A 13,890-nucleotide genomic window follows, 5' to 3' on the forward strand; every position below is an offset into this window, starting at 1 on the left:
CCTTAATTGCCGGCCTCAAGACCTTATGGGCAGATAAACTGTATAACACGCTGTGGGGTCGTCTGGATACTGGACAGCTAATATATTGGCAGATTTGAACAAAAATGCCGTTTGAGATTTCGTTCATACATGGTGAACCCGCGTTTGAGTTGAGTGGTTGCATATCAACAGTCCTTTGTCGCTGGTGTAGTTAAAATGTTGTGCAGCGCAATACAGTCGGGCTCGCAACCTGGACCTTACAGGACCTTACAGGTCATGGTGAAAAAATTTGAAGCCTATTTGTGTAGGTTATTAGCCCGACAAAACCCGCTGAGTTCAACAATAAATAGTGGCAATAAATATCCACAATACAACATTCCCCCCCCCCCCCCTTATTGTTAGGCTATTTGATGTCCTTTTATTAAAAAAAGTGATGTCATTTTTATAAAAAGTGTATAAATAGTAGCCAAATACTGTAGGTAGAAGATCCTCCCGTGTATGATAGTTTTTAATTAAATAGTGTGTGATAATGACATACAGGTGTGTGAACAGGTGATTAGAATTCAGGTGATTGGGATCTGGAGAGTGAGCTGCGTTCAGGGGATCTACGTGTTTGAGAGTGTGAGTTGGAAGCAGAGGTTACAATATATGAAAAAATAATAATCCGCTACTGGGTATTCCCGTGGTTCACCTCAATAGTCTGAATTGTCTTACTCTTCTCGTCGTTGCATCCATAACTCTGGACTGATTAACACATGCTTCATTTTGTACGTTTCCAAATAATAATTTTATTTAATGAAACACTTTTTGTCAGAAAATAAATACATATAAATTACCAACTGCGTTACCCACTCTAGTCAGCAGATGGCAATGTGCGTCTTTCAGGCGATGCTGCCAGTCTGACGTATAATCTAGTGGACGGGACGATTGTTCAACAACAACAAAATCTGGTCAACCATCTCGGTAGCTTGCTAACCAACATACCCGAAATATTGGAGCTCTTTAGACGCTTTCGGTGATTATTAGCCACTGTGTTTGAAACATTTCCGTCTTATCTACTAGTTGCCCCATTTAATTGCAATTGTTGTTGTTAGTCAGCTAACTTTACTGTCTGGTTAAAGTAGAACTAGGCTAGTCGCTAGCTAACTAACATCATCGACCATGAGCTCACTAATGTATTACCCCCCTGCTAAAGAAGAGGTCTGTTGGATGGAGAAAGAAACTATCGTGAAAGTGGAGAACGAAGAAGAAGCCGTCACCGTACAAAAAGAGGTAGAGGGTGAGTCTGTTACAGTGAAAGAAGAAGAGAAAGACGTTGCAGTGAAAGAAGAGGACGAAGCTTTCCAAGTGAAAGAGGAGGACGTTACTGTGAAAGAAGACAAAGAGGAAAAGAAAAATGAGGATGCCGTTTTTGGAGTTAAAGAGGAAGAGAATGATATGACTGTCGCAGTGAAGGAAGAGGAATACGTTTTTGGAGTGAAGGAGGGGGAGATTACTGTTACATTGGAGGAGGAGACTGGCGATCTGATTAGCACCAGTAAGTACTGTCTCAAAAACTTTGCAGTTGTTAACTGTGTGGTTTAAAAGGGTCATTCTACTGACGTTTTACTGTACTATTTTGTTAAAGCTACAAAGAGTGGGGACCACCAACAAAACATAACAATGTATCAAATACATACAAAATAGCACGTTATGCTTTCTATGATAAAGGTAGCTATCATATTTGAATTCCTGCACACTGTATGAATATAATAGTTGTTTATTCATACTAGTTTAATTTCTATGTACCAAAACGAGGGTAATGTTCATAGAATATTACACATGCTATGTGTTAGTATAAAGCCAATACCATACTTGGTTTTCATCTGTTGCAGTTTGTCTTTGTCGTAGTGAAAAACTTGGCCTCAGATTATTGAGAAATCTGATTTGGATTAAACCTCACAGGAAGACAGGTTTATCATATGAATGTTTCATTCAGGATCATATTCATTAGTGCACAACGTAGCAAAACGTTTTGCAACTTAAAAGGAAAACAAGTATTTCTTATTAGACAAGATCAGGTAGTTGCCCCCCCCCCCTCCATTTCGGTCTGTTTGCTTCCGTTTACACAACCCTGGTTTCTCTGGAGTCATTCCACCTTAAAAAAGTACAAGAAATAGGATTTCGACCTCCACCATCTCAGATTGTTCTGAATTTGTTTCTGTAGTTAGAAACAGACAGGTTTAGCATTCCTGAAACCATTTATTTCATTTAAATATAATATGATCTATGAGGAATCAAATCAAATGTTATTGGTCACATACACATATTTAGCAGATGTTATTGTGGGTGTATCGAAATGCCTGTGTTCCTAGCTCCAACAGTGCAGTAGTATCTAACAATTCACAACAATACACAAATCTAAAAGTAAAAGAATGGAATTAAGAAATATATAAATATTAGGACAATCAATGTTGGAGTGGCATTGACTAAATACAGTTGAATATAATACAGTATATACATATGAGATGAGTAAAGCAATATGTAAACATTATTAAAGTGACTATTGTTCCATTCCTTAAAGTGGCCACTGATTTCTAGTCTATGCCTATAGGCAGCAGCCTCTAATGTGCTAGTGATGACTGTTTAACAGTTTGATGGCCTTGAGATAGAAGCTGTTTTTCAGTCTCTTGGTCCCAGCTTTGATGCACCTGTACTGACCTCGTCTTCTGCACGATAGCGGGGTGAACAGACTGTGGCCCGGGTGGTTGATGTCCTTGATGATATTTTCGCCTGTGACATTGGGTGCTGTAGGTGTCCTAGAGGGCAAGCAATGTGCCCCCGGTGATGTGTTGTGCAGATCGTACCACCCTCAGGAGAGCCCTGCGGTTATGGGCGGTGCAGTTGCTGTACCAAGCGGTGATACAGCCCGGCAGGATGCTCTCAATTGTGCATCTGTAAAAGTTTCTGAGGGTCTTAGGGGCCAACCTGAATTTCTTCAGCCTCTTGAGTTTGAAGAGGCACTGTTGCGCCTTCTTTACCACAATGTCTGTGTGGGTGGACCATTTCAGATTGTTAGTGATGTGTATGCCGAGGAACTTGAAGCTTTTCACCTTCTCCACTGCGGTTCTGTCGATGTGGATAGAGGCGTGCTCCCTCTGCTTTTTCCTAAAGTCCACGATCAGCTAATTGATTGCACCCAAATTGATTCCACACAAATTGGACATATTAATTTATGTGATTCTTATCTTATAATCTTAAATAAATATAGTAGCTAACATCTGATTTGGACAATGAGTAAGACATGAGGAATCCAATAAAATTATCAATAGCCCTCCCCCAACAACCAGTATACAGTATAATTTCTCTATCTCTGACAAGTAGTATGGAGCTGCAGCTTGAAGTATTGCTTTTTCAACCTTCGTAATGTATCCCCTGTGAATCTGGTGATGTTTTTCCCTCTGTTCTGAGAAATTAGCCTTTGAAGTTGCTTGCATTCTTTACCGTAAATATGTTTGAAAGTACCATGTTTTGCACACTAGACGCCACTGTTCCTTCTACTGCCACCACACCCTTTTATCAATTTTGCTTGTCTCTTGTGTTAATTAAATGGATCATCACATTTTCTTTGCAACTTTGGGTAAAAAAAAACAATAACTTTGGCTCATTTCACAGAGATCAAGTTATATTTAAAAAAAATATGTTTCAAGAATGCTAAACTTATTTGTTTCTAACCACAGAAACAATCTGAGATGGTGGACGACATGGCTTGCTGAAATGACATGGAATGACCCTCTGTTTAACTAAATACTCTGTTTTACTTTGGCAGGGGAGAGACCAGGCTCTTACTCTGAAAGTGGGATGAGTCCCTCAGAGGAACCAGACCCGGAGACGTCCAAACCAGCAAGACCACATCACTGCTTTCAGTGTGGAATGAGATTTATCCAGTTAGGGCACCTGAAAGAACATAAGAGAATGCACACAGGGGAGAAGCCTTACCACTGCTCCCAATGTGAAAAGAGATTTTCCTCATCAGGGTCCCTGAAATCACACGAGAGAACGCACTCAGGAGAGAAGCCTTTCCAATGCTCCCAGTGTGGAAAGAGTTTTACCCGGTTAGGGAGCCTGAAAAAACATGAGAGAATACACACAGGAGAAAAGCCCTATCAATGTGCTGAGTGTGTAAAGAGTTTTAGCTGGTTAGAGCATCTAGAAGAACATAAAAGAATACACTCATGTGAAAAGCCCTACCAATGCTCCCAATGTGGAAATGGTTTTACCCGGTTAGGGCATCTGGAAGAACATAAAAGAATACACTCAGGAGAGAAACCCTACCAATGCTCTCAGTGTGGTAAGAGTTTTACCCGGTTAGGGAGCCTGAAAAAACACGAGAGAATACACTCAGGAGAGAAGCCCTACCAATGCTCCCAGTGTGGAAAGAGTTTTACCCAGTTAGGGAACCTAAAAGATCATAAGAGAATACACACAGGAGAGAAGCCTTTCCATTGCTCTCAGTGTGGAAAGGGTTTTACCCAAGCAGGGTACCTGAAGTCACATAAGAGGACACACACAGGAGAAAAGCCTTACCATTGTTCCCAGTGTGGAAATCACTTCTCCACATCAAGTAACCTGAAAAAACATGAACGGATACACTCAGTAGAGAAGCCATTCCACTGTTTTCATTGTGAAAAGAGTTTTAAGAAGTTAGGGAAACTGAAACAACATGAGCAAAGACACACAAGCGAGAAACCTATTTCAACTGCTCCTCTTGTGGATTGAAATGTACCTGTTTAAAGCAACTGCAATCACATAAAATAATCCACACTAGAGAGAAAATGTATCAATGCTCCCAGTAGCTAGGTTTCCATCCAATTTGTGACAGATTTTCATGCGAATATTCAAAAATATGCATGAAAATATTCACATTTTCCCAACAGAGGTGCATTTTCTTCAAACTGACTTGTTGCAAATAAAAAGCTATACGTGATGACATAGTGCACAATAGAGGGCACTAAGTCGTATAACTTTTAATTTAGGCCTACCAAATAAATAAAAAAAGTTAATGTTTCCATCCCATTTTTATCTCTATCTCAAGATCATTTGTATTTGTCAATCGGCAGCCAAGCACTGATCATCATGTCGCCAGCATACAAATTAAGACACTCAATATTTATTGGACAGCATCAAGCTCATCACCGTGCACTTTCACCACCATGGGAATTCAATCATAACTTATTTCATGTGTAGCCTAATAAATTGCATGCTTTTTGAAGTCGTAATGGGAGGACCACACAACATATCATCATGTCACTTCAACATCAAATCAAATCAAATTGTATTTGTCACATACACATGGTTAGCAGATGTTAATGCGAGTGTAGCGAAATGCTTGTTCTTCTAGTTCCGACAATGCAGTAATAATCAACAAGTAATCTAACTAACAATTCCTAAACTACTGTCTTATACACAGTGTAAGGGGATAAAGAATATGTACATAAGGATATATGAATGAGTGATGGTAAAGAGCAGCATAGGCAAGATACAGTAGATGGTATCGAGTACAGTATATACATATGAGATGAGTACGTAAAAAAAGTGGCATAGTTAAAGTGGCTAGTGATACATGTATTACATAAGGATGCAGTCGATGATATAGAGTACAGTATATACGTATGCATATGAAATGAATAATGTAGGGTAAGTAACATTATATAAGGTAGCATTGTTTAAAGTGGCTAGTGATATATTTACATCATTTCCCATCAATTCCCATTATTAAAGTGGCTGGAGTTGAGTCAGTGTCAGTGTGTTGGCAGCAGCCACTCAATGTTAGTGGTGGCTGTTTAACAGTCTGATGGCCTTGAGATAGAAGCTGTTTTTCAGTCTCTCGGTCCCAGCTTTGATGCACCTGTACTGACCTCGTCTTCTGGATGATAGCGGGGTGAACAGGCAGTGGCTCGGGTGGTTGATGTCCTTGATGATCTTTATGGCCTTCCTGTAACATCGGGTGGTGTAGGTGTCCTGGAGGGCAGGTAGTTTGCCCCCGGTGATGCGTTGTGCAGACCTCACTACCCTCTGGAGAGCCTTACGGTTGAGGGCGGAGCAGTTGCCGTACCAGGCGGTGATACAGCCCGCCAGGATGCTCTCGATTGTGCCTCTGTAGAAGTTTGTGAGTGCTTTTGGTGACAAGCCAAATTTTTTCAGCCTCCTGAGGTTGAAGAGGCGCTGCTGCGCCTTCTTCACGATGCTGTCTGTGTGAGTGGACCAATTCAGTTTGTCTGTGATGTGTATGCCGAGGAACTTAAAACTTGCTACTCTCTCATCGATGTGGATAGGGGGGTGTTCCCTCTGCTGTTTCCTGAAGTCCACAATCATCTCCTTAGTTTTGTTGACGTTGAGTGTGAGGTTATTTTCCTGACACCACACTCCGAACTTTGCTTCGACATGATGGTTATTCTATCAATATTTGTGCATAAAAGTCTTTTCACCAGAATTGTTCCGTAGTTCATTTTACAGACACAAAAATTCCCACCAAGTTGAACGAACAAGTTGTCCATCGGCATTTATGAAATTGTACCAACACTCCCTGTTTCTATCACATCTGTTTTGAATTTGGTTTTATACGGCATGACTTTACTAGAAATTGTGCTTTTGTTGACGTCACATGAAATCAAATTGTATAAAGCAGACTTAAAAATGCAGCTGTATTTTATTTATTTTTAAACATGAACTAAATATGGAGTATGTCAGTTTGAATGTCAGTTCGAACGGCCTCCCGCGATCTTATTTTATTGAGTTTCAATGGACTGTGTCATTCCAGTGAGTGTGTGAATAAAGTCGGTGTAAGAGAGTTAGTGCAAAAAAGGGTCAACGCAAATAGTCCGGGTAGCTATTTCATGAACTGTTCAGTAGTCTTATGGCTTGGGGTTAGAAGCTGTTCAGGTGGCTCTTTGTGCCAGACTTTACACTCTGGTTCCCCTTGCTGTATGGTAGCAGTGAACAGTCTATGGCTTAGGTGGCTGGGATCTTTGACACCGTCTGGTATAGAGGTCCTGGATGGCATGGAGCTCGCCCCCAGTGAAATACTGGACCATCCACACCACCCTCTGTAGTACCTTGCCATCGAGAGTGGTGCAGTGGCCATACCAAGCGGTATTATACTATGCATTCGGAAACTATTCAGACCACATTTCTTTTTACAGATTTTGTTATGTTAGTAATATTCTAAAATATATTTTTGGTTTTATTTCCTCATCAATCTACACACAAAACCCCATGATGATAAAGAAAATGTTTTATTTTATCAAATGTTCTGAAAGTCAATAACACTGAATTATCACATTTACATAAGTATTCAGACCCTTTACTTTGTTGAATCACCTTTGGCAGCAATTACAGCCTCGAGTCTACTTAACATACATGTATTTAGGGAGTTTCTCACATTCTTCTCTGAAGATCCTCTAAAGCTCTGTCAGGTTGGATGGGGAGTGTCATGGCAAAGCTATTTTCAGGTCTCTCCAGAGATTTCGATCGGGTTCAAATCCGGGCTCTGGCTCGGCCACTCAAGGCCATTCAGAGACTTGTCCCGAAGCAACTCCTGCGTTGTCTTGGCTGTGTGCTTAGGGTTGTTCTACTGTAGTTGGGTGAACCTTCGCCCCAGTCCTGAGCACTCTGGAACAGGTTTTCATCAATGCTTTCTCTGTACTTTGCTCCGTTCATCTTTCCCTCGATTCTGACTAGTCTCCCAGTCCTTGCCGCTGAAAAACATCTCCACAGCATGATGTTGCCACCACCATGCTTCATCGGAGGGATGGTGCCAGGTTTCTTCCAGACGTGATGCTTCGAATTCAGGCCAAATAGTTCAATATTGGTTTCATCAGACCAGAGAATCTTGTTTCTCATTGTCTGAGAGTCCTTAGGTGCCTTTTGGCAAACTCCAAGCGAGTGTCATGTGCCTTTTACTGAGGAGTGGCTACCGTCTGGCCATTCTACCATGAAGGCCTGATTGATTGGTGGAGTGCTGCCCTCCAGGACACCTACAGCACCCAATGTCAGAAAGGCCAAAAAGATCATCAAGGACAACAACCACCCGAGCCACTGCCTGTTCACCCTGCTGCCATCCAGAAGGCGAGGTCAGTACAGGTGCATAAAAGCTGAGACCGAGAGATTGAAAAACGGCTTCTATCTCAAGGCCATCAGACTGTTAAACAGCCATCACTAGCACAGTAGAAGCTGCTGCCTACAAACAGACTTGAAATCATTGGCCACTTTAATAAATAAATAAATTAGTCGCTTTAATAATGCCAATTGAATAATGTTTACACATCTTGCATTACTCATCTCATATGTATATAGGGTATTTTATACCATCAATTGCATTTTGCCTATGCCGCTCGGTCATCGCTCATCCATATATTTATATGTATATATTCTTATTCCATCCCTTTACTTAGATTTGTGTGTATTAGGTAGTGTTGGAGAATTGTTCAATTACTGTTAGATATTACTACACTGTCTGAACTAGAAGCACAAGCATTTTGCTACACTCACAATAACATCTGCTAACCATGTGTATGTGACCAATTCAATTCGATTTGATTTGTTCTGATAACATTGAAAAGTTTACATGAAAAACATTCACTAACTCATGAATATTCCCATCGTTATTATTCCTCTATGTCAGAGAAAACTTGTGCTGATTGTAAAAAAGGATTTGAATACTGGAGTATTTTTATCTGAATATAAATAAATGCAATATTTTTGTGTTAGCCACTAATCAATGTTTATTTTATGGTGATTTCCATGTAAAAGGACCCATGAGCACCAACGTGAAGTTTATAGGAGCATATCAAATTTTGTGCCAAATGAAAGCGAAGAGTCTATATTTTGGAGGGTATTAGAAATGCCTCAAAACATTTTGAAGTAAAGGCCCCTGCCAACTAATATCAACATTTATATTTAATTTTGCATCAATGATTTGCCTTATGTAAGTTTAAGAAATATTGCGTAGTGTCTTGTTACCAAAAACCCACATATCTTTAAGATATTCTCTAATTTATGTCCCTCATGAGGGAGGATTTCACAGAAGTAACAAGTAAAGATAGTCCATCGAATTTGTTCGTGTTTTTACTGCTAACAATTTTGTTTATGAATTATTAAGTGATTCAAACGTGTCATTCTGGTACAAAATTGGTAGCAGGGTGACCGAAAACTCTGTAACAGAATGACTGCAACTGAATTGGATGCAACAGGTATTCACAAACCACAAATAGTCACAAACCACAGTTACAGTACAGTACAGTAGAGTACAATTCAGTAAAAAGTAGTTAAGTACAGAAGACTCGAGCACACATGAGTAGAGTGCAGTATGATGTAATATACTCTACTCGTCTGTACTGAACTATACTCTTCACTGTACTGTACTCTACTGTGCACGACTGTACTTTTCTCTACTGTTCTGTATTGTAAAAGAGACCTTGGTCTCAGCATGACTACTTGTCAAAATAAAGATTAAATCAAATATCCTACTCTATTTTACTGAACTCTAATGTACTTTGCTGTGATGTCCAAACTTGTGAAACATAGGTGTCTATGATTGGTACAGATTTGGTCCTGTTATTACAGTAATAGCCAGTGTGTAGAATAATACCTAAACATGCAAAAGGAGGATATTACATTGTTCTACATTTGTGTACCTATTCAGGACACATCACCATGAAGAGAAGGGCATTCATAATTATGCATTTCTGTATAGTACAGATCAAGGACCCATGACTTGAGTCTCAGCATTACTCTGGTACCGTGAAATTGTCTATATACTGTGCCTTCAGAAAGTATTCATACCCCTTGACCTATTCCACATTTTGTTGCTACAGGCTGAACTCAAAACTGATTAAATTGTTTTTTTCTTATACATCTACACACAATACCTCAAAGTGAAAACATGTTTTTAGACATGTTTGTTAATTTATTGACCATGAAATGCAGAAATATCTAATTTATATAAATATTCATACCCCTTACTCAATACTTTGGCAGCGATTACAGCTGTGAGTCTTTCTGGGTATGTTTCTAAGAGTTTTCCACACCTGGATTGTGCAACATTTGCAAATTATTATTTTCAAAATTCTTCAAAGCTCTGTCAAATTGTATGTTGTTCATTGCTAGACAACCATTTTCAGGTCTTGACATAGATTTTCAAGTAGATTTAGTGTAACTTGGCCACTGACAAACATTCACTGTCTTCTTGGTAAGCAACTCCAGTGTAGATTTAGCCTTTTGTTCGATGTTTTTGTCCTGTTGAAAGGTGAATTCCTCTCCTAGTGTCTGGTTGAAAGCAGACTGAACCAGGTTATCCTCTAGTATTTTGCTTGTGGTTAGCTCCATTCAGTTTATTTTTATCCTGAAAAACTCCTCAGTCCTTAACAATTACAAGCATACCCACAACAATATGCAGCACCCACTATGCTTGAAAGTATGAAGAGTGGTACTCAGTAATGTGTTTTATAGGATTTGCCCCAAATATAACACTTAATATTCAGGACAAAAAGTTAATTGCTTTGTCACATTTTTTGCAGTATTACTTTAGTGCCTTGTTGCAAACAGGATGCATGTTTTGGAATATTTTTTATTCTGTGCAGGCTTCCATTTTATAAATCTGTCAATTAGGTTAGTATTGTGGAGTAATGACAATGTTGTTGATCCATTCTCCGTTTTCTCTTATCACTGCCATTAAACTGTAACTGTTTAAAAGTCACTCCGGCAACTGAATTAGGAAGACGCATATATCTTTGTAGTGATTTGTAGTATTGATACACCATCCAAAGTGTAATTAAATCTCCCTCATTCACTTTCATTTCACATCCAGAGCTGTCTGTACTTGACCCCAGTCTTCTTCGACACACCATCTCCCTTTTTATCGTCATTTTCATCAAATTCAGATTCAACTTCTGCTTTCCTAAATTTTCCTCGACCACTTCTTCCTCCTCTTCCGAAATCCACCTTTTCATGTCCCTTTCCAATATTCCTCTTCTCCCGGCTTTGCGGCATACCGATTTAAATCTTCTCATAATCGTCCCATCGTCTAGAATTGATGTGCATCCCTGTTAATACATCATACCTCCCATGGACCGGTTCATACATACGCAAGGATGTTCAACATCCTAAATTGTCTGAAAATCCAAAAATGGCGGTGGAAATTGTTTTACTAAGACAGTACATATATTTGGTATATATATTTTTTTTCAGCGTCTCGCCATTAAAGCTAGCTAAGGAGGAAAAATATGCCTATGCAGCCTGATTGGAGGATGCTTTATGTATGAGCCTGGTATTACCGGGAATGACATTCAGCCATTGTCATTCGGTCTATACTCCTGCAGCCTGAATGAATTGATGAGTCTTGCTGACAAAATTACCGTTTTATGTAGAAAGAAATGTTGGGACACCAGAACGCTGTCTACCCCCCCAGTTGACTATGTTCGATTTTAGGGGGACTCATGTCTCATTCAGGTGGTCTCGTTCTCTCCAGCAGGTGGCAGCAGCTTAACAGAGAGTGAAGTCCCTCGAAATGACAAACCCAGGCCCAGTTCCATTTCAGTCCCTAGTACCTACGTATTTTGGGGTTACTGATCTGGGAGGACTGGTATATATAATGATAATAATAAGAATAATTGAAAGGGTAGGGTTAAGGTGAAAGTGTAAGGTGCAGAAATGTTCTTTTTCATTGCGCAGGCTCTGCTGGCTTAATTGTTACCAGTGAAGAGGTATTCTAGACAAAGGCAGATTGTTATTTTTGATTTTCTGAAAAACTTAACTGACCAAAAATAGAATAGACTTAATAACAATAGACTTACCTGAAACAAATTCACAGGCGATTAAGATACTTACATATTTGTAAGAATGCAGAGCACTATTTCATCTCACAAAAAGAGGATAGAATCATTCTAATGGTAGCACACAACTTTCTGGGACCGTATGCACCGAGCATCTCAGAGGAGCAGTGCTGATCAGCCCCCCCCCCCCCCCCTCCATGTAATCTTGTTCATGGTGATTTAAAAGACTAAATGTATCCTAAACAGCACTCCTACTCTGAGACGCCTGATACATATGGCCCCAGGTCTAGAAGACACAGTCACAGCCATTAGTTTGCAAAGTATTTTATTGTAAATGTTTACAATTCTCCACGTGAGGTTATAGTTTTGACGAGACAAAAACAAATGATAATAAGGTAACAAAAATAAATACATCTGTTGAGTAAGACAGTGAGAAGGGTGGAGGCGAGTTGATGCAGAATTCCTTACTATGAATGAGCAGATTAACCGAGTTTTCATTCAATTAAACCTGCTTGAGAGATTTTAAGGAAAGACATCCTTGTCTGCCATTGTAACCATGAATCTTTTGCCATCTCTTACTCTTCAATCAAAAGCTACACAGGTATAACAGGTGTAAAAATGTCTCTTGAAGTTTAGTCTCATCCTTCCTACATGGTTAAATGGTCCAAATGAATTGTGTGGACATCATTTCAGCAACAGAAAACATGGATTCGACAAGTGAGTTAGTTTCAGAGGAATGCTCATTGTGACAATAGCACAACCGCAGTACAATTAGGTTTGTTATATCTCAACCATAAAGCCAGTGTAGAGAAACATAATGAGCGATGCTTATCTGCTCACATAGAAATCATATCACAGGCTATATTGGCATCATAAAAGAACAAGAGTCAGTAGCAATTGCTAAATCAACAGTGGCATAGGCTAAATTTTGCCAACCATTAGCATTATACATTCCCTCCTCCCCCCCCAATTTGATAAGCTGAACAGTGGTAATAGTGCCACACACACACATTAACTCTTGCCAATACAGTAGGGTCAATGCTGAAACATGGGTTAAACATTTTAGTTACACAGAGGGACACGGCCACTAAAAACAGGAAATGACAAGCAGACCGAGCCCCCACAGGGATTGTCGAGGTAACAGAATAACTGTTCAGACAGAATGTCACGCATCACCAAACATTACACTCATTCATTCACTCACCTAATACTCTCTTCAGCTCCAGCTCTTTCTAACAGGGTTAAAATTAAATAATAACCCAGAAGAAAACACAGTTTGAAAGACTATTTAGAATTGTAAAAATCACCTTTCTACATAAAAATACTGTTTGTTCCATTTATCCCCAGAGTTCCGATCAATATAACTGCAGATACTTAAATCTGATCTAAAAATAATATGACGAACATGTAGAGAAACATAATGCCTTTAGTGCCTTATACACACATAGTGGTCTGAAAAATACACGTGGAAAACCTCTTCTGCTGGTATATAAAAGTGCCACAGTCGGGCCATAGAGTCAGTGGTTATAGGCCCGCCTGACAAGTAGTGTTCATAGGTCAGTTTAAAATCCTTCAAGTGGTTTGGTCTTTCAACGCTTCTTCATGTGATTGTTGGCCTGTCCTTGTAAAGTCCTGTTAAAGCCTGCATGGATCTCTATATCAATTGTTGTCTCAATCGTCTCGACTGGCTCCCTTCCCTTGCCTCATTTCATCCATCCTCACTGATGTGAAAGAGCTGGCAAAGTGAGATCAAATTACCCTGGAACCTTCTAACATATTACTAGTACCCATCGTGACATGACAGGTTAGAGCAGATGAAGCAGAGAAAGACGAGGAGAGAAAGCTACTGTGGACCAATTAGGTTGCATTTAGACAGGCATTTCTTGTCTTCACCATTTGTTTTTTTGACCAATCAGATCAGCTCTGAAAAAGTTCTGATGTGAAAAGATCTGATGTGATTGGGTCAAAAGACCAATTAGTGGAAAAAAATATTAGAATTGGGCTGCCTATGTAAACATAGCCTAAGATGCAGACCGTGTCCAGTTCAGGATGAGCCGGTCTAAGCCAGGCTTCTCTGTCTGGGCTTGATTCTTGGGTAAAG

General features: G+C 39.7%; 2 protein-coding genes across 4 annotated transcripts in view; one reads left to right on the plus strand and one right to left on the minus strand.

Moving 5' to 3' along the window:
• Positions 1 to 901: 901 nt before the first annotated feature.
• On the plus strand, positions 902 to 5,738 carry LOC135511637 (zinc finger protein 135-like). The gene is made up of 2 exons (XM_064933122.1): positions 902 to 1,516; positions 3,788 to 5,738. The coding sequence occupies exons 1-2, from the start codon at positions 1,141 to 1,143 to the stop codon at positions 4,735 to 4,737; spliced, it is 1,326 nt and encodes a 441-aa protein (XP_064789194.1). The 5' UTR covers positions 902 to 1,140; the 3' UTR covers positions 4,738 to 5,738.
• A 6,359-nt stretch (positions 5,739 to 12,097) lies between these two features.
• The window catches only part of LOC135512329 (apoptosis-stimulating of p53 protein 2-like), a 60,209-nt gene continuing 58,416 nt past the window's right edge, over positions 12,098 to 13,890 (minus strand). For all 3 annotated transcript variants that reach the window (XM_064934253.1, XM_064934251.1, XM_064934250.1), the window contains one exon: positions 12,098 to 13,890. In XM_064934253.1, the coding sequence (XP_064790325.1) occupies positions 13,849 to 13,890 (42 nt within the window). In that variant the 3' untranslated portion in view covers positions 12,098 to 13,848.

This window comes from Oncorhynchus masou, chromosome 24 (genome assembly GCF_036934945.1).
Source record: "Oncorhynchus masou masou isolate Uvic2021 chromosome 24, UVic_Omas_1.1, whole genome shotgun sequence".
Classification (NCBI taxonomy): domain Eukaryota; kingdom Metazoa; phylum Chordata; class Actinopteri; order Salmoniformes; family Salmonidae; genus Oncorhynchus; species Oncorhynchus masou.

Coding starts and splice junctions, on each gene's coding strand:
- LOC135511637 (XM_064933122.1), top strand. CDS start 1,141: ATGAGCTCACTAATGTATTACCCCCCTGCTAAAGAAGAGGTCTGTTGG. Junction 1,517..3,787: donor TGGCGATCTGATTAGCACCA/GTAAGTACTGTC, acceptor TTACTTTGGCAG/GGGAGAGACCAGGCTCTTAC.